This window comes from Mesoplodon densirostris, chromosome 19, assembly GCF_025265405.1.
Source record: "Mesoplodon densirostris isolate mMesDen1 chromosome 19, mMesDen1 primary haplotype, whole genome shotgun sequence".
NCBI classification, from domain to species: Eukaryota; Metazoa; Chordata; class Mammalia; order Artiodactyla; family Ziphiidae; genus Mesoplodon; species Mesoplodon densirostris.
In genome coordinates this window covers 53074992-53095096 of record NC_082679.1, presented here as the reverse complement: position 1 = coordinate 53095096, position 20105 = coordinate 53074992, and the positions used below count along the sequence as shown (strand labels likewise).

The 20105-nt window shown below is 46.7% G+C and overlaps 1 protein-coding gene across 1 annotated transcript in view; it reads left to right on the top strand.

Moving 5' to 3' along the window:
- Positions 1-20105, top strand: part of LOC132479780 (pyruvate dehydrogenase phosphatase regulatory subunit, mitochondrial) — a 39680-nt gene that overhangs the window by 2340 nt on the left and 17235 nt on the right. The window contains exons 2-10 of the mRNA XM_060083337.1: positions 5931-6219; positions 7389-7522; positions 11958-12039; positions 12135-12298; positions 13114-13235; positions 14060-14177; positions 14926-15075; positions 17447-17639; positions 19353-19477. Coding sequence (XP_059939320.1) covers positions 5996-6219; positions 7389-7522; positions 11958-12039; positions 12135-12298; positions 13114-13235; positions 14060-14177; positions 14926-15075; positions 17447-17639; positions 19353-19477 — 1312 coding nt within the window. The 5' untranslated portion in view covers positions 5931-5995. The remainder of the gene's footprint in view (positions 1-5930; positions 6220-7388; positions 7523-11957; positions 12040-12134; positions 12299-13113; positions 13236-14059; positions 14178-14925; positions 15076-17446; positions 17640-19352; positions 19478-20105) is intronic.

Below are 20105 nucleotides of genomic sequence, written 5' to 3'. Positions count from 1 at the left end.
CTCAGAGAGCTCCATTACCCCAGGGGGCCAAAGGCTGCCACGTTCCAAGTGCTTCTGAGGCACCAGTTGCCATGCTCTTCCTGCAGTTCTGCTGTAGTCTTGCAGCAGCCACGTGAGGAAGGTATTCCTAGGCCGTGTAACACACGGGCAGCCTGAACCACAGACGTGGAACAACTTGCTCAAAGTTACACAGCTAATGAGTGGTGGGGGAGATTATGAGACCCAGATCTGTCTGCTTCTGAAGTCTGTTTCCTCCTCACGCGGCTTGCTGTTTTGCTTCCCTGATTGGCAGACAGACCCTTAGAGAGTGTGATTGGCTCTGAGCTGGGGCTTGTGCTTGGTGTTTGGGGAAATATAGAACAGTTACCTAACTGAGTGTTGGGGGGAGAGTGGGAACAAATAAGATGTCAAACAGGCTGAGAGCTGCGGGGATTATCTTTATTTGCGGGGAGGGGTGGCAGGAACTATGCCCCTGAGAAGGAACAGTCTGCACGAGTCCCAGAGGTGGAAGAGAAAGTTCATGCCTGACACGTGTGAGGAATTAAAGTAGTTTAGGTTTGATGAGAGTGTGAGAGGAGAGAGGAGAGAAATGAGATCAGAGGTAAGAAGTGAGCAGGGTCTTGCACTTCCTATTAAGGAATTTGACTTTTTCTGAGGGCACCAGATAGTCATTGAAGGGTTTGAGCAGGGGCACGAAATAGGATCTTCATTTCAGAGATGTGCGCAGGCCTCTGTGTGAAGGCTGTGGGGCATGGGGAGAATGGTGTGCAGATTAGAGGCGGGAAGCCCGGTTGGGAACCTTCTGCAGTAAACAGAGAGGGTGGTGGGCTGTGCTCAGTTCAGGGCAGTGGGGATGGAGAGTAGATCCATTGGAGGGAGATCTAGGATGTAGGGTTGTTGGTTAGGCCTTGATGGTTGACTGGAGAGAGGAGATGAGAGAAAGGGAGGAACGTGGGATGACACCCAGGATTCTAGTATATGGTGTTCCTGGGGGACACAGGATGTGGAGCAGGGTTGGAGGTTGGGGAAGACGGCTTTACCTTTTGGATGTGCTCAGTTTGGCCTGTGGGAGTCCAGGTGGAGGTGGCCCTTCTTCCACTAGACGTGCAGGTCTGAGGCTCAGGAGTGCTGGGGGTTAGGTCATCAGTCATGGCAGGAAAGGGAATCACCCTGAGCAGCGGTGGATGGGGAAGCGAAGCTGGCCTCAGGGAGCCCTGGGGGACGTCAGCACAGAGGGAAGGGCAGAGGAGAGAGGCCAGTGATCGGGGCAGAAGGTGCCACAGGAAACAAGGAAAGAGTGTGTGAACAGGAGGGAGTGAGACGGTGCCCAGAGAGTGCCCTTGGAAAGTAGCAACATTTGCGTTCCTGGTGAGAGGAGTGCGCTGGCCTGGTGAGGCAGGAGAGAGCAGGACGGGGCGGGGGGGGGGGAGTGAAAAACAAATGTAAGCAGTCCTTTCTGTACATTATTTATTGTGAAGTAGAAAAGACAGGTTGTGAAACACATGTTAAGAAATTTTTGCTTAAAAAGTCCACTGGCCGGGGCTTCCCTGGTGGCGCAGTGGTTGAGAGTCCGCCTGCCGATGCAGGGGACACGGGTTCGTGCCCCGGTCCGGGAGGATCCCACATGCCGTGGAGTGGCTGGGCCCGTGGGCCATGGCCGCTGGGCCTGCGCGTCCGGAGCCTGTGCTCCTTGGCGGGAGACGCCACGGCGGTGAGAGGCCCGCGTACCGCAAAAAAAAAAAAAAAAAAAAGGTCCACTGGCCGACTGTACCATCACCAAGGTAATAAAAGAAGGACTTAAGACAAAGGTGGTGGCAAACAAGTGGACGTCAGGGCAGCTCATTGCTGCAAGTTTAACATTCTGGGAAAATATAATTGACACTGGTATTGGTGACCTTTGAGTGGAGGGAAATCTTAACTTCCTCCTGTTTTTCTTTTTTTTTTAAATAAATTTTATTTATTTTTATTTTTGGCTACATTGGGTCTTTGTTGCTGTGTGCGGGCTTTCTCTAGTTGCGGCGAGTGGGAGCTACTCTTCGTTGCGGTGTGTGGGCTTCTCATTGCAGTGGGTTCTCTTGTTGTGGAGCATGGGCTCTAGGCACATGGGCTTTAGTAGCTGCAGCAGGTGGGCTCAGTAGTTGTGGTTCGTGGCCTCTAGAGCGCAGGCTCAGTAGTTGTGACGCACGGGCTTAGTTGCTCTGCTGTATGTGGGATCTTCCCGGACCAGGGCTCGAACCCATGTCCCCTGCATTGGCAGGCGGATTCTTAACCACTGCACCACCAGGGAAGCCCTTTACTTCTGTTTTTGATTTTTTGCAGACCATCATTTTATAACTTAGAATTTTAAAAATTAAAAATTGCTCATTGAAGAGTGTTTTGGAGCTTTGTTTTATTCCTTAAATCCCCTGGGCGGGGGGAGGGGGTACTTAAGGAGGTGAATGTGAAGGTGTGTGAAAGAGGGAGGACAGGTGCTGGAGCTCGGTTCAGGGGAAGGGGCAGGAAGGGGGGTCCAGGCCACGGTAAGGGATTAACTTCCGACCCTGTGGAGGAAGGCAGAGGAGGTTTGCTAATGCCGGGAGGTTTACAGGTGGGAGTTTGGGAACAAGGTGAGACAGGTTATCTCCTCTGATGAAGGAAGAGAGGAGGGGGTGTTAAAAGGTTGGGAGAAAAGCCATGTTATGGGTTCAGAACCCGGATGTAGAGAGAGCTGTGCCTGTGGCTTAATAGGAAGGAGCCCGGAGCTAGGAAGGCGTGCCTGCTAGCTTAAGGCACAAGGGAACAGGGTCTTTTCCCAGCGGGACTGAGTGGTAATGGTTCAGAAGCCAGGAGGATGCCGACCGTGCCTCTTGATGGTGAGGTCAGTGGAACAGGGCTGGCCGTGTGACAGTGACAGTTCCCTCAGGAGAGCTGCACTTCCATTAAGACAGAGGGTGGAGAGAACATTCGTGAAGGGGTCACTTTGGTAAGGGTGTTCTAGAGCGCCCATAGAGAGGTTTTAGGGGAGGAAAACAGATGGTTTGGAACTGGGGAGAGAAATTGGCCATGTGGAGATGAGCTTACAGCAAGACTCGGTGTGTGGAGAAGCTTCCATCTTGAGACAGTTTGACAGGGACATGAGGCATGGTGGGACCTCAAGGTGGCCAGAAGAGTTAGTCCCTAGTTGGTTGGGGTTTCTCTTGGGATGCAGTCTGTGCCTGCCCTCGTCACACATCTGAGAGTCCCCTGACAGATGGGTGTTGATACATGGCCTTAGGTGATTCAGGCTGATGGTGGAGCGTACTGGGTCCTGAGGCTGCTGGTGGGCGTGCTGTTGGTGACTTGCTAGCCAAGTCCTACCCTCGTGTCTGCTTGTCGCCCCCACTCTGGTCTTCAGGCCTCGTCTTCCTGTACGTCTGTGACCTCCTAGTCTGCGAGCAGGTCTGTCTTCAGTTTCTTGAAACTTGAACAGTCCCGTTTTGCTGTTAGATTAATTTCGTTAAAACCCTGCCTTTGTCATATTCAGCCTGTGGTACTGGACCAAGTATCAGAGCCTTCCATGGTCTGGCTTCACCGTACTTCAGTTTCTGCTATTACCCAGGGTTCATAGAAGCTGCGGCCTCTGAGCCAGGTCCTTCGCTGTCATCCACCAGTGGGTTCTTGGAGTCCTTGATCAGTAGAAGTTGAGGCAAGGCTTTATCGGGACTCAAGGGAGGAAAAGCAAGCGGCAGGTTCCCTTGCTCACTCCCCTGGGGTGGGGGCCGATCGGTGGGTGGGGCCGGGGGTGGCTTGGGTGGTCTGCCCAGCCCCGTGGTGGTGCTGCGCGCGGGGATCGTGCTAGGAGCCTGCTTTTGCTTCTGGCACCTCAGAAATGGCAGGTGGGTTTTGGCCTTTTTGTATCTTTGTTCTTTTCGCCCCCGCTGCCCTGCATGCAGTTAGTTTTAGTCCCTTACTGTTTCTCTTGTTCTGTTGCTCCAGGAGATGTTTGTCCTGGTGCAGGCACTGCGACCAAGGGTCCCAGGCCCCAGCCTGTCTCACAGGCAGTTAGCGTCAGACTTGTTCTGCAGCTTGATGGTGTGTGCTTCCCTCTCTGTCCCGATTTTGCCCCTCCCAGGCTCAGCTTAGGTCTTACTCTGCACCCGCTCCTCATCCCCGTGGACCGGGCCTCCACGCTTTTCCTTGTCTAATGTAGGGTATTTGTTGTCCTGTAGAAGTGTGTCTTGGTGACTGGTGTGAAGTGACCAGCCTGACGGGACTCGTCATCGTCTGCTCTCCGGAGCGCACACGTGGTACCTTCAACTCCCCCCATCGCAGTGGGAGCGTGAGGCGAGCTGTCCTCCCCTGCAGCTTTGAATCCCGTCTCTCCCTCTCCTCCTCCTGGGCCTCATCCCTTGTTCTGGCCTCTCCTTTCTCTCCCGTCTCTTCCCTTTTCACTGGCTCATCCCCCCAGCGGTGACACATGCTCAATAGCTCCCGGCCCTGAACGCAGACCACCTTGCTGGGCTCCGAGTTCCCTGCTCCCGTCAGAGCACGGCGGAGCGGTGGCCTCACTGCCTCCTCTCGCTTACTCTTTAGCTTGTTCTAGTCTCTGTTCTCTCCCTGCCATTCCCCTGAGAATGTTCTTTCTGAGGACACCTGGGGCTCCGTGCTGTCACGTCTGGTGGACACGTGGCCGTCTTGCTCCCCCCTCGGCACCCTGTGTTGTTACCGCTTCTTCACACACGTTCCTCTGTTGGCTTCTGCGCCCTCTGCCTGGTTTTCTTTCTACCTCACTGGCCACTCCTTCTCGACCTCTTTAGCCACTGTTCTTTCTCAGGACGCTCTGTGCGTCCACAGCGTTCAGTCCTGTCTGTAGTCCTTTCCTTCTCTTCCTTGTGTGTAAATGCCGGGAGCCTTGGGGGTCTTGTTCCTCGAGATGCTCGGGCTTTAAATATTGTACATATGCTAATGACTCCCGGACCACACCCCCAGGTTTCAGGCTTGGGAACCCAGCTGCTGCTCCCCGTTGCCACGTGCTGCCTGCTGGGTCTCTGGCTGTTGACGTCTAAGACGGGGCCCTTTCACTGTTCACACGCATGCACACCCTCACAGCCTCCCTCCCTGTGTCTGATCCGTCTCACATGGTCCGCGGCCCCAGTTGCTCACCCCACACACTTCGCCATCATCCGTACTTCTCCGTTTTTCCCGTTTTAACATCCAGTTTGTTGGCAAGTAAGTCCTGTCTTTTCTCCTTCAAACAGTCCAGTCATTTCTCTGACTCTGCTGCCACCATCCTTGTCTGACCCACCATGGTGTCCCCCCGGAGAACTGCCATAGCTTCCTGACTCACCCCTGCTTTCCCTGTCCTTCTAGGAGCCTTCCATGGAGCCAGCCTGATCTTGGAAAAACACACCAGATTATGTCATTCCCCTGCTTTAGTATTTTCCTTTGCATGTAGAATAAATCCCACTCCTCGTGGTGGCACCCAAGCGCTGTGTACGATTGGTCTCTGCCACCTCCAGCTCGGTCTCAGGTCACCTCCCCTTCCCTCACGTGCTGTGGACACACTGGCCTCTTTTCTGTGCTTGCACTCCTCAAGCTGTGTCTCACTTCAGGGCCTTTGCACATGCTGGTTCTTCTGTCTGAACACTCTCACATAGCTGGTTCTCTTTCACCCATCAGGTGTTTTCAAATGTCACCTTCCTTCTGACCATGGTTTTTTGGTGTGCCCCTAGTGACTCCGTCGTCCTAGCTTTGTTACTTGTTTTATTTGTATATTGGCTGCTTGTCTCTGTCTGTCTCAAATGTAAGTTGTGTAAAGGCAGGGACCTCCTCATTTGTCTTCATTGCTGTATCTATACCTAGCAATGTGTCTGGAACTCAGTAAGTCCTCAGACATTTGCTGAATGTACAGTTATTGTTCTGTGTTTCAACACTTTCTCGTTAATCTTATGCTCTTGGTTTTCTCTGTCTAGTTTGAATTCTTGGGATCCGCTTCTTAGCTGAGTGAGAGCACGTCTCCCAGTTGCTGACAGGCGTGATGTTTTACTGGTTGCTGTCGGTGGTCCGAAGACCCAGAAGCAGCCGAGGATGGCAGAAGTGGTCCCCAGCCAGGAGCGGTGCGTCAGCTGCCAAAGCGCATTCTGTGGCCCTGCCTGCCCAGGCACAGGTGGTCATCTGTGGTGGTGGAATCATGGGCACATCTGTGGCCTATCATCTCTCCAAGATGGGATGGAAGGATATCGTCCTTTTGGAGCAGGGCAGGTAGGGATCAAGCTGGACGTGGCTTGGGGCTGTGCTGCACTGATTCTATGGGCTTCCCTCATCCCTCTCATTTCAGTAGTACTGACCCAGCAGTAGCTAATTTAAGTGTCACTAAGTAGCGTAAGTAGAATGACAGAAAAGTGAAATCTTTGGTACTTTGTTTTGCAATGCCTAATACTCCTGTTTTCTGGTTTTCAGAGAGATGGCAGATGGGAACATAACAAGTAGCTAAAAGATGTGTTTATTTCCGGTTCAAAGCACATCTTACCATCTTGCTCTCTTTGTTGTAATAATACAGCAATAAATCCTGTGACTCAGGTGCTTCCTCTTTGAGCCAAAATGAAATTGGCTACATTCTTTCTTATTTCTGTTCCTTTTCAGTTGATTAACTTACTTTAGAACAGTTTAGATTTATAGAACAATTGCAACAATAGTGCAGAGTTACCATATACCTTGCATCCAGGTTTACCTACTATTAACATCTTATATTAGGATTAATGTTTCAATTAATGACGCAATTGTGATACATTATTTTAAACTAACGTTGCTGCTTTATTCGAATTGATTCACTTTTCACCTAGTGTCCTTTTTCTGTTCCATGCTCTTTATGTTCTGTTGCCTACCACAAATTGGACAACATTTAAAAATTTAAAGTGTGGTTATTTCTGAATAGGTGATACATTTACATGGTTCAGACTTGAAAGTGTGTAAAAGGGTGTGCAGGGGAAAGTCTCCTTCTGCTCGCTGACCTCTAGCTACAAGTCTCCCTCACTGGAAGCCAGTTATTTCCTTAGGTACCATTTCAGACACTCTTCTCCATGTCTAATCACATATGTATTGGTAGGTATGTACGTGGGGATATGCATATTCATTTTTTTTCCCTTTTTCATACGAGTAGTAGCATACCTTAAACATTGTTCCTCACCTGGCTTTTTTCATTAGGGTTGTTCCATTAGGATTGGTGCATAAAAGTGTTCGTTTATTTTTTATGGCCGTAAAGTATTCTGTTGTACAGGTGAACTCCAACATTTTAAATCATTCTCATGTTGATGGACATTGTGGTTGTTTCCATCTTTGGATGTTACAACAGTGGTATAATGAGGAACCTTGAACTTCTTGTATTCACCGATGTGTGCGTCTACCTAATAGCATTTGCATCTATCCTGCAGGCTGGCTGCTGGCTCTACAAGGTTCTGTGCTGGCATCCTAAGCACCGCCAGGCACTTGACCATTGAGCAAAAGATGGCAGACTACTCAAACAAACTCTACCATCAGTTAGAGCAAGAAACAGGGATCCATACAGGTAAGCAGGTAATCTAGACTCTTTTACTCAATACTGTATTTGGTCCTATACCAAGTCAGCTTGTGATTTGGTAATTCAGACTTGAGTTTTAATACAGGTTTTGCCACTTGTCAGGGTATGACCTTGGGCAAGTCACTTAGCTTGTTGAGCTGTCTTCACTTTCCTTATCTGTAAATCGAGGGCCTTCAGTCAGTATCCTAGCTCCTTTTCAGATTCTATAATTCTTATAAAGTGGAAGTTTTCCTGGGCCATTTCCTGTATATATTTCACTCATTGAAGTATAGTAAGTGGCAACACTTGGCTCCTAAATGAAGAGGAGGAGAAACAACTCAACTTTAGGTGCTTGGTAGTTAAATCATAGTTTGACCCACTGCACTTCAAAAATTGATATTAAGGATATTTCTACCTAGAAAGCATAAACATGCATTTCTCCTTACCTGTGTAATTAAGTGGGGAGGGACACAGAATTGTAAGTTAAATAATACTGGAGTAAGTAGGGACTGTCCCAAGAAGAGGGAGACGAAGCCACGTTATGGTCCCATATGGTAACAAGGTAGAAAGAAAGTCCAGCACTTTGTTATAAGGTGATGGATTAGCTAGAAGCCCAGAGTCAAACCCAGTCTCATGGCTGATGAAGCAGTTTGGTGACCACAGTATAATCACGAGAGGGTAGTGAGGCCCAGTGATGAAATTCAGGACAATGCCTATATAAGGCAGACCTTGCATAATTCAGATCACAGATACTTCAAGATTGATTAATACTGACAAAAAATGGTAGCTTTTCTTTTTGCCAACGGAAGTGTAACATTATTTGTAAATTGTAACTTAAGACTGATTTTCTAATAACTTGAATATGATAGACATGGACCTAACTGTATTTCAGTCCTTTTTGGTTGGATTTAATTTAATGACAACAAGGTACTTGAATCAGATACTAACCAGTATTCGAGTCAGAAGAGGGTCCACATAATGAGCCCAGAAGTGGAACTGCTGACTCCTGGTCCTTTGGTTCAGTTACTCGTGCTTTGTTGAGCCTTACATGGCTCGGCTGGTTAGACTCCAGAGGAATCAGGGCTGCAGGCTTCTTTTCTGTAAGGTAAGTTAGTCTAGCTTTTGTTCGAGGTCACTGGCTGGAATCCCTTATTGGGCCTGATCTCTCTTTGATGTCTGTGGGGCAGTGAGGAAGTCAGGCAACAGAGAGTAAGGGCATCCCCCTCAATCTGTCACCCCCATTGTAGTTCACCAGTGATGCAGTGAAAGGTGATGTAGGGACTTCCCTGCTGGAGAATTCTGTTGTCCAGCAGGATGTACAGGTGTGCATTCCAGCGACTGCTGTCAATCAGTGGACTGCTTTGAGATATTAAATAAGTGACATGTGTACAACGTCGGTTTGATGATAACATATAATAAGCTAATCCTCTGAACATAGTTCATTCCTGTGAGGTGTATGTTAACTGCTTTCTAGTCTGAATTACTGGGTCATTCCAAGGGTCCTCATTATGCAGATACCAGTTTCTGCAGTGCTTCTTTTGCACATGATGTAATTTTTGTCAAGTGATTGAACATGATAATCTAAAAGTTTTAATAATCTTTGAAAGTATTCCACATATTATTTGATCTTATAATAAGGAAGGATCATTCTTTTTTTTTTTTTTTTTTGCGGTACGTGGGCCCCTCACTGTTGTGGCCTCTCCCGCTGCGGAGCACAGGCTCCGGACGCACAGGCTCAGTGGCCATGGCTCACGGGCCTAGCTGCTCCGCGGCATGTGGGATCCTCCTGGACCGGGGCACGAACCTGTGTCACCTGCATCAGCAGGCGGACTCTCAACCACTGCACCACCAGGGAAGCCCTCATTCTTTTTTTTAAATTTATTTATTTTACTTATTTATTTTTGGCAGCATTGGGTCTTCGTTGCTGCGTGTGGGCTTTCTCTAGTTGCAGCAAGCGGGGGCTACTGTTCGTTGCAGTGCACGGGCTTCTCATTACAGTGGCTTCTCTTGTTGCAGAGCACGGGCTCTAGGTGCGTGGGCTTCAGTAGTTGTGGCTCACAGGCTCGGTAGTTGTGGCACATGGGCTTAGTTGCTCCGTAGCATGTTGGATCTTCCCGGACCAGGGCTTGAACCCATGTCTCCTATATTGGCAGGCGGATTCTTAACCACTGCACTACCAGGGAAGCCCAGATCATTCTTTTACAGATGAAAAACCTAGATGCAGGTAGATTAAACCATTAATTTACCAAGTCGGTGACAAATCAATTTTTGAAAATTACTTTGTGGGTTAGAAGGAACTTTTAAAAAGGTTTAAACATATGTAATAAGTTATATACCCATTATAATAAATGTGAACAATACAGAAATCTAAAAATAAAAAGTGATCCTCCCCACTGAATACCCACCAGAAGGTTACTAGTCTGTGGTTAGTTTGCATGTATATACAGGTCTACTTTTTTTAACCCAAATGAGATTGTATTAAGCATATTATGTACTTTGTTTTTTCCACTTAAGACCATCTTGTACAAAAATATACGTGCATGAGATTGGTAAAATAAAACGGAACATCCCCAGAAAGGATTATTAGGTAGATGTAAAAAGAAGGAGGAAGATGTCTGTGAATTGCTATGGAGTGATCTCTGTGATAATTATTAAATGAGAAAAACAAGGTGTTAAAAAGTATATAAAATGTGCTACCTTTGTGTAAGAAGAAATAAGAAAATATGCAAAGGTATACTTAATTTTGCAAAGAAAGAAACATAGGAAGGATAAACCGGAAAGTACTGAGGTTGGTTACCTCCCAGGGTAGGTGGGAAACAGGGTGCAGGGTGGGGGCCTGGGGGGTAGTGGTATTTCTGGCCTGACCTTGTATAGTTTTGACTTTTAGAATGATGTAAACATTTTGCATATTCAAATATAGAATAAAACCATCAGGAAAAGTGGGGAACGTTCATTGGAACACTATCAGAAATAATCTAGTTGCATTTCATATGAATAACAACTTTACTATGGGGGAAGAAAGAACAAAGCCAGGGACTTCTGATCACAGTACTTAGACTCCACCTTCAGTCGAAGACAAAAGGAAATGTGGACAAACATGGACCTGTGATTAGCAAGTTTATTTTTCACAGTGGTATGGACACAGTTCTGCTTTCTGTGTACCCCAGGATTGAGCAAAGGAGTAAATATATTGAGGATAAATTTACCACTTATAAAATCAGGCTCTGAAATTTCAGGTTTCCGAACTTGGCAATCTTGTCATGTCAGCGAAGGGCATGTTTATCTGATGGTTTCAGAAGGAACAATAAAATATTTAAATGATCGTGACTGTATTTCCTTTGTAAAAAGACACTCGATTGATGCAAGTTTTTCTTCAAAAAAGCTAAGACTCATTGCATTCTGGGAGGATTGTCATTGACTCAGGTGTAATAGTGGTCGTATCCAGTACATTGATGGCAAACAACAGGAATTGACCGTGGCTAACTTGGGCAAAAGGAGTTTGTTGGAAGGCCACTGGGGCCTGTAGAGTTGGCAGGAGGCTGGCAGCTGGAGGCAGGGTGGAGGCCAGGTTGTAGGGACCCAACAGCAGCCGGTCCCTCAGCTGGAACAGGAATCATGTGGCCAGGACGCTGCTGCTCCCGAGATGAGGGACGTCCAGCCGTTCCCCTCCTTGCTCAAGACTCAGTATTCCAGGAGGATCAGATTGGCTGAGCTTAGGTCACAGGCCTGCTGGCTGTACTGAGGCGGAAGATGTGCTAAGTGGCCATCACCAAGGGTTACTCTCCCACCAACAATAGGAGGAGAAAGCGTCTAATTATAATTACATAAAGGAGTGAAGGGGCTTCCCTGGTGGCGCAGTGGTTGAGAATCTGCCTGCCAATGGAAGGGACACAGGTTCATGCCCTGGTCTGGGAAGATCCCACATGCCACGGAGCAACTAGGCCCGTGAGCCACAACTACTGAGCCTGTGCGTCTGGAGCCTGTGCCCCACAGCAACGGAGGCCGCGATAGTGAAAGGCCCGTGCACCGCGATGAAAAGTGGCCCCTGCACAGCGATGAAGAGTGGCCCCCGCTTGCCGCAACTAGAGAAAGCCCTCTCACAAAAACGAAGACCCAAAACAGCCAAAAATAAAAATAAATAAATAAATAATCCTTAAAAAAAAAAAAAAGGAGTGAAGAATTGATGGGTCACAGTTACTTCTCGCCCCCCCCCCAAAAAAACCAAAGGTTTGTTCAGCAATGGTGTCCTTCATTTCTAGTGTAAGAGTGATTTTATGTACATTGGACTCATCTGATCCTCACAGAACTGTGAGCTGAGAATGATTGGGCGGTGGCAGCCCAGGACTCATCACGGGTCTTCCACTTCACAGTCTAGTGGGCTTGCTATTCTGCACCCCCTGCATTTCACCTGGTCTGTCTCAGTTTGGGCTGTTTTTTCTTCCAGGTTACATAAGGACAGGCTCGATCTTTCTGGCCCAAACTCAGGACCGGCTGATCTCCCTGAAGCGCATCAATTCAAGGCTGAAGTACGTATGAGGCTAGAAGCCTGTCCTGACTTTACTGTCAGCTGACCTCTGCCGGAGGGCCGTGAATGTCATTGTCCCCCTGTGTTCTGTGGCAGTGTTATAGGCATCCCCTCCGAGATCATCTCCCCCAAGAAAGTGGCCGAACTTCACCCTCTCCTCAATGTGCACGACCTGGTGGGGGCCATGCATGTCCCCGAGGATGCAGTGGTGTCCTCCGCCGACGTGGCTCTTGCCCTGGCAAGTGCCGCCTCCCAAAATGGTAAGCAGGTTGTGGGGTCAGGAAGGAAGAGGTCGTCTAAGGAAGCATCTCTCCGTAGGACAGGAACACCAACCAACTTCCATATTGGGACACTGGCTCCTGGCTCCTAGAATTTTTGTCTTAATATAGTATCTGTTAATAAATATTTTTCCTCAGGGCCACATTTGTCTTATTAACTTCCAAGGAACTGCTTTTAGTCCCGCTTAAAGCACTTCAGATTTAAGGGCATTTTCTCCCCCACAGGACTTGAGAAGCTCTAAGGTTGAAAAACACCTTGGGGATTTAATCCGCAGCTTGGATCATATCCTGATGTTGGAATGAATGGAGGGAAGACTAATCAGTGTCCATGGTGTTATATACTTTGGATGAACTGATTCATGATGCACGTAGATTAGGATTTAAGGATGCCCAATGGCACTTTTTCTCACCTATGCCTTTTATGATCCCTGGAATTTTTTTTTTTTTTTGGCCAGGCTGCGTGGCATGTGGGACCTTATGTCCCTGACCAGGGATCGAACCCATGCCCCCTGCAGTGGAAGCACAGAGCCCTAAACACTGGACCGCCAGGGAATTCCCATGATTCCTGGAATTTGATGACATACTAAAGTCAGTTTTTTCAGTTGGCCTGGTATTTTCAGTCTTGAGAAAGGTCCATTTACACAGTCTCAGGATGTGGTTCCAGGAGTTTTTTGGTTTTTAAAATTAAAGGCCAGCATCGACCTGGCCTCTTATGTGTTTGTTGAGAGTCTGCTGCAGGTGCCTAAGTCTGAAACATCAGATGATGATGCCCCAACTCTTTGCTTACCTTGGAACAGGTGTTCAGATCTATGACCGGACAAGTATTCTTCATGTTATGGTGAGGAAAGGTCAAGTCACTGGTGTGGAGACTGATAAAGGACAGATCCAGTGCCACTATTTTGTCAACTGTGCTGGTCAGGTAGGTTAGCAACAATACTGGGTCACTGCTTTTCTTATTTAACTTTTGTCTCCAGGATTTTTTTTGGTGGGGGGCGGGTGGTACAGATGTACAGTTAATATTGTGATGCACTAGGCAGATGTCAGGGACCACACTGTTTCTTGTTTGGACAGGAAGACTCAGAATTCTCTCACTCCAAATCGGAAGCCTGTTCTTACTCCTCAAATAGAAGCCTGGGTGACCTTTTCCTTCCTCCCGCCCTGGCTGATTGGCGCTGTCCTGGTCAGGAAGGCCAGGAGAGAGTTGGGCATTGAGAGAAACCAGTCCTTGGCGTCGGGTCTGTCTGTGGTGTTTCATTTCATCCTACCACCCAGCAGATGAGTATTAGGCTGTTTTATTGTGTCAGGAGCGTGGATTCAGTTTCCAGGACACTAAACTGCTGCTGCTTTGAAGGCAGATTGATCCCTTGCCTCCCACTCCACAGTCTTAAGGGGACCTAGGAGTACTTGCTGCCATGTGCAGTTCTTTATGATTGGTATTTGGGGTTTGTGGTTGAGGCCAGGCGTTTTGTTAGAAGGGCCTCGCTTGCTCCCCACGAGCTCCTTTCACGAGCTGGTAAACCTGTCTTCCTCTGCTCGAAAAGCAGACTTTGTGGTTTAAAGGGTGTAGTGTTGCTCCCCGTCCAATAACTGAACTAAAGCAGGCTGGAACTTGGCTTCCCACAGCCGACGTGGAGGCAAGAGCGCACAGAAGCCACTTGAAATTAAACTCTTTTCAAGAGGCTGCAGTTGCTCATTTGTCTTTCTGTTCCTCTTCCACCCACAAATCAATCTGTCCGTTTGTAGTGGGCATACGAGCTGGGTCTGTCCAACGAGGAGCCGGTTAGTATCCCGTTACATGCCTGCGAACACTTCTACCTTCTGACTCGCCCCTGGGAGACCCCTCTGCAGAGCAACACACCAAGTGAGGACTTGCACTTTGTTTTTAATCTTGTTTCCTTGCCCCTGTTCTGTCCTCTGCAAAGGAAGCCTTTCTGCTCAGGACAGACTGTGCCCGGAAGAGTCTTTTCTTTTCGTTTCTTTTCTGGAGCATGGTACAGGGAGGTGGACCCCATCCTAACTTGACTTTAGTAACTCTTTAGGAAAGGATGGCCAGAGTGGGCATTGCACTTAAGCAGTTTTGTTTGTTTGCAAGCTAACGGGTAGTCCCAAACAGAGGTCTAAACTGAGAGTGTTTGGAATGTAACCTAGAGTTCTTGACTTAATGCTACACGTTGTGGAGATGTCGCAGGTGAGCTATAAACTCGGGCTGTTCAGAGACTCCCAGTGCTGTAGGGTTTGATACCACTTGGAGGCCTTCATCCCTGGAAGGGCTCTGCAGTCCCCCCTTCTCTCTGGCTTTCACATGGCACAGTGGCAGTTAAGCAGCTTGATTCTGAGAACTAGTCAAAGCTTCTAGGTAAGTGATCTGGTTAGGGATAATCTGAGAAACAGTCTCCACTGTAAACCTGAGAGGGAGGATCCTCCCCCGTGACCGGGAACAGTATTTTAAAGCTAATGAATGCCTGTGTTCACTGAATGCTGTTTGGTTAATAAGTCCAATTTGGGGTGTTTTTGTTTTGCTGCTTTTTCTGTCCATTTAGACAGCTGGCTTGCCGCTCAACCCTGTCTTCTCCTCTTCCCCCCACCCCCTTGTCATTTCTCTTCCTCAGCTATTGTGGATGCCGATGGAAGAATTTATATTCGGAGCTGGCAGGGTGGCGTCCTGTCTGGGGGCTTTGAGAAGAACCCCAAACCAATTTTCACTGAGGGCAAGAACCAGCTGGAGATTCAGAATCTACAGGAAGACTGGGATCACTTTGGTGTGTGAACTAGATTCTAACAAGATTGCCTTATATTTGTCGAAGATGTTACACTTTAAAGCCTTTTCAGGAACACAGGCATACCTCATTTTATTGTGCTTCGTACATACTGAGTTTTTTCTTGGTTTCGTTTTTCAGTTTTTTTATTTTCGAAGTATAGTTGATTTAGTGTCGTGTCAAACTCTGCTGTATGATACTGAGGTTTTTTGGGAGGTTTTTTGTTTGCTTTTGCAGTACGCGGGCCTCTCACTGTTGTGGCCTTTCCCGTTGCGGAGCACAGGCTCCGGACGCGCAGGCTCAGCGGCCATGGCTCACGGGCCCAGGCGCTCTGCGGCATGTGGGATCTTCTGGGACCGGGGCACGAACCTGTGTTCCCTGCATTGGCAGGCAGAATCAACCACTGCGCCACCAGGGAAGCCTGATACTGAGTTTTTTATAGATTGAGGTTTGTGTTGAACAAGTCTGTTGGGACTGTTTTCCAACAGCATTTTCTCACTTTGTGTCTCTGGCACATTTTGGTAATTCTAACAATATTTCAAGCTTTTTAATTGTTATGGTTGTTACAGGGATCTGTGATCAGTGCTTTTTGTTGTTACTGTTGCAAAAGATGATTTGTTAAAGGCTCAGATGATGATTAGCATATTTTAGCAGTAAAGGTTTTTGTTTTTTACTTTTTTTAGAAGTTTTTAATAATACACTGAAGTCTAAGTAGAAAATTTTTTTAATGATTTTTTTTGAGGTATAATTGATGTACAGTATACAAATTTCATGTGTACAAACAATATAGTGATTCACAATTTTTAAAGGTTATGTTCCACTAATAGTTATTATAAAATATTGACTACATTCTGCATTGTACAGTACATCCTTGTAGCTTATTTTTTTATACACAGTAGTTTGTACTTCTTGATTCCCTACCCGTCTTGTCCCTCCCTTTTTTTCTCTCTCCCCAACAATTACCACTAGTTTGTTCTCTGTATCTGTGAGTCTGTTTCTTTTTTGTTACATTCACTAGTTTTTCTTTTTTAGAGTCCACATATAAGTGATAACATAGTGTTTGTCTTTCTCTGACTCATTTCACTAAGCATAATACCCTTCAAGTCCATCCATGTTATTGCAAATGGCAAAATTTTTTTTTAAGAGCTGAGTAGTATTCCATTGTGTGTGTGTGCGTGTGTATAGACAGACACACGCACACACACACTTTCTTGAGCCATCTGTTGATGAACACTTAGGTTGCTTGCATATCTAGCCAAGTAGTTTTTAATTTACATTGTTTCTAGTTATGTACATTTTTTTAGACATAATGCTATTGTACATATAGTACACTATAGTATAGTGTGAACAAAATTTTTATATGTACTGAGAAACCAAAAAGTTCATGTGACTCGCAATATTGCGATATTCACTTTATTGCGGTGGTCTAGAACTGAACCGAGGTATACCCATAGTTCCTTATTTGATCTTTGTAACAACCCCTTTTGGTAGTTACAGAGGGTAGTCTACAGAGTTTGTCTGATCTAAGGATACAGTCATTGGTGAGCAGATTCAGGGACCTAAAATTAAAATCTTGGTTTAAGGGACTTTTGGCTTATCACTTATTCGCCTAAAATCATTGCTGAAATTTTAGGCTGGGAGGAAACCTTCTTTTGATAGGACTTGATTTAAAATTGAACAGAATTTTAAGAAGGAAAATAGTTTCATTAATATGTTCTTTTACTCAATTTTTAAATAATTTTAATTTATCGAATAGGTAATACAGTCACATGGTTCCAAACTCAAAAGATATGAAAGGGTCTATAGTGAAGAGTGTCCTTCCTTCCACTTGGACTTAAAATTTTTTTCTTTAAATTTAGGAAATTTCAAACTTTTAAAAGTGAAGAGAATAATGTAAAGAAATCCCATGTACCTACCAGCCAGCTTCAGTCTGGCTTCATCTTTACCACTGTCCCACTGGATCATTCCCTGACGATGGACTTACCTTAGAACAGGCTGAGGATCTGTCTTTTGCAGCTGTTCCAACTTAAGAAAACATTGCCTTTTATTGCACATCTCTTTGGGGGTCATTTAAGAGCTTTTCCGTGAGTCCTGATCCCTTTGAGATTCCATAGCCAGATGTAGTATTTACTCTTCCATAGCTCCTTTCCCTTCTAAAGAGTATCTTTTTTCTCCGTCTTTACGCCAAGAACTCTGTAGGAATGTCCCATACTTCCCAAGGCTTCTGCTTCTGACAGATGGCCCAGTTGGCTCATCTTAGAAAACCTCCACAAGACATCTTCCGAAAGGAGAGGGAGTAGAAAAGTGTAAGGGGTAGGGAGTTTTGAGTCCCCTAAAGCTGAGGACTGTGTTTGGGTCTGTTTTTGTTGCTCAGAGCCCCTGTTGAGTTCCCTGCTGCGTAGGATGCCAGAACTGGAGACTCTGGAGATCATGAAGTTGGTGAATAGCCCCGAGACCTTCACCCCGGACATGAGGTGCATCATGGGCGAGTCCCCTTCAGTGCGGGGTTACTTCGTCCTGGCGGGAATGAACTCTGCTGGCCTTTCGTTTGCTGGAGGAGCTGGAAGGTAAGTTTCCCACTCAGGTTCGGCTTGTGAGGCTTCTTCCTTTCTGGACTTACTTCTGGTTCATAGGGTTTGTGATATACCTAATCCAGTATGTTCATAATAAGAGGAAGACACATGTCATGAGAGCTGTCCCCTTGAAAGTACTTTCCATGGGAGGCTCTCCCCGTGTTCCAGACACGTCACTGTACGGAATGTTTTTGGACCTCCTCTTTTGGAGTTAGCCTTGGAGCCAGTGGGATGTTCTTCTGTACTAGTTCAGTTATAACAAATGTTGGTCCTTTGAATATGTATTTGAGTTTGGAAACAGCCAAGTGTGGTGAGTGAAGTAGAAGATGATGCTGATCACACAAGTTTCTGTTTTCCAATTTGGTACTTATAAAACTTAAGCGAGGGGGCTTCCCTGGTGGCGCAGTGCTTGAGAGTCCGCCTGCCGATGCAGGGGACACAGGTTCGTGCCCCGGTCCGGGAAGATCCCACATGCCGCGGAGCGGCTAGGCCCGTGAGCCATGGCCGCTGAGCCTATGCGCCCAGAGCCTGTGCTCCGCAACGGGAGAGGCCACAACGGTGAGAGGCCCGCGTACCGCAAAAAAAAAAAAAAAAAAAAAAAAATTAAGCGAGGGACTTCCTTGGTAACACAGTGGTTAAGAATCTGCCTGCCAACGCAGGGGACACAGGTTCGAGCCCTGGTCCGGGAAGATCCCACATGCCGCGGAGCAACTATAAGCCCGTGCGCCCCAACTACTGAGCCTGTACTCTAGAGCCCACGTGCCACAACTACTGAGCCCACGTGCCGCAACTACTGAAGCCCGCATGCCTAGAGCCTGTGCTCTGCAACAGGAGAAGCCACTGCAATGAGAAGCATGTGCACCACAACAGAGTAGCCCCCACTCACTGCAACTAGAGAAAAGCCTGTGCGCAGCAACGAAGACCCAACGCAGCCAAAAATAAATAAATTAAAAATTAAGCCAGTGTTGAAAGGACAAATACTGTATAATTCCACCCATATGAATACTTACAGTAGTCTAATCCATAGAGACGGACGTAGAATGGTGCTTGCCAGGGGCTAGGGAGTAGGGAGGGGCTGCTTAGTGGATATAGAGTTTGTTTGATGAAAAGAATTCTTGAGGTGGATGGCGGTGATAGTTACAGATAATGTGAAAGTACTTCTTAATACCACTGAAGTATACACTTGTAAATGGTTAAGATGGTAAATTTTACGTTGTGTGTTTTTTTACCACAATTTAAAAACATTTTTTATTAATTGACCAGTGTTCTTGAGTGAATTGTAGAATGGCTCTGAAGACAGTTATGAAGTAGAAGTTACCAAAAATGTTTGGAGCAAAGGCAATATGGCCAGATAACTGTATAACCTCCTGAGGTGACTTTTTACAGGAAAAAACAAAAAACAAAAAAACCCCATTGGATGTATGGAGTACATTTGTATGTATATTTTAGTCTTATTTCTTCATAGTTGTGGCTTATCTCTATACTTTCTAGGGAATCTTATCATTAGAGCTCATATCCTCATAGCAGTCTTGTGAAAGCAGTATATGGATATAATTTGTTTCTTCCAGAAGTTAAGGAAATTGCCCAGAATTGCTCAACCACTCTTGACAAGATAGAGTCTTTCGATTCTGTTGGTGCTTGATTCCTAGTACAGCACTGAGAGTATCACGGTGCTGAGAGGCCCAGCAACTTCCCCCATCTACACAGGTACCTCGCTGAGTGGATGGTGCATGGCTATCCCTCAGAAAGTGTCTGGGAACTGGACCTGAAGCGTTTTGGAGCCCTCCAGAGCAGCCGAACCTTCCTGCGCCACCGTGTCATGGAAGTCATGCGTAAGTGAAGCTTCATCCCCGTTGCCCATCATTGCAGGCATCTGACTGGTTCTGTCATCCAGAGGGGCAGATTCTTCCTTGGTTCTTCAGTAATTGCTTCAAGTTGGTCTTCTGAGTTTGGCTGTTTCAGGCCTGTGTTGGGGGCATAATGTCCACGTGACATTTATGGAACATTTTCTTTAGTGTATCGTATCTTAGTTACCTCGGGGACCAGGAAAGTGGACTGGGATGTACAGGTGGTGATTCCTGTCAGACTCCTGGCAGCAGCTTCTCGAACATTCCCAGCATTGCTTCCTTTCCACTTTGCTATGTCAGAATGAATGCTCTCACTCCCCACTTGGTCTTTGAGATCATGGTTTGCTTTCCAAGGCAGAGAATTTGCCGAGTTAGTCTCAAAGCTTCAGGCTCCTTTGAGTGACTCTCGTCATTAACCCATCCTTTGCTAGCAAGATAGGAAACCATTTCTCATGTAAATACCAGACATACATTCCTGCTCTTTCTCCTTGTTTTTGTTTCTCTCTGACTTTGAAGGATTGGACGCTTTTAACTTGTTACTACTTTGTCTTGGCTTTATTTTCCAGTGTGCCCTTTAGAGATAGCTTTTGAATCAGGAATTGAACCAAATCAG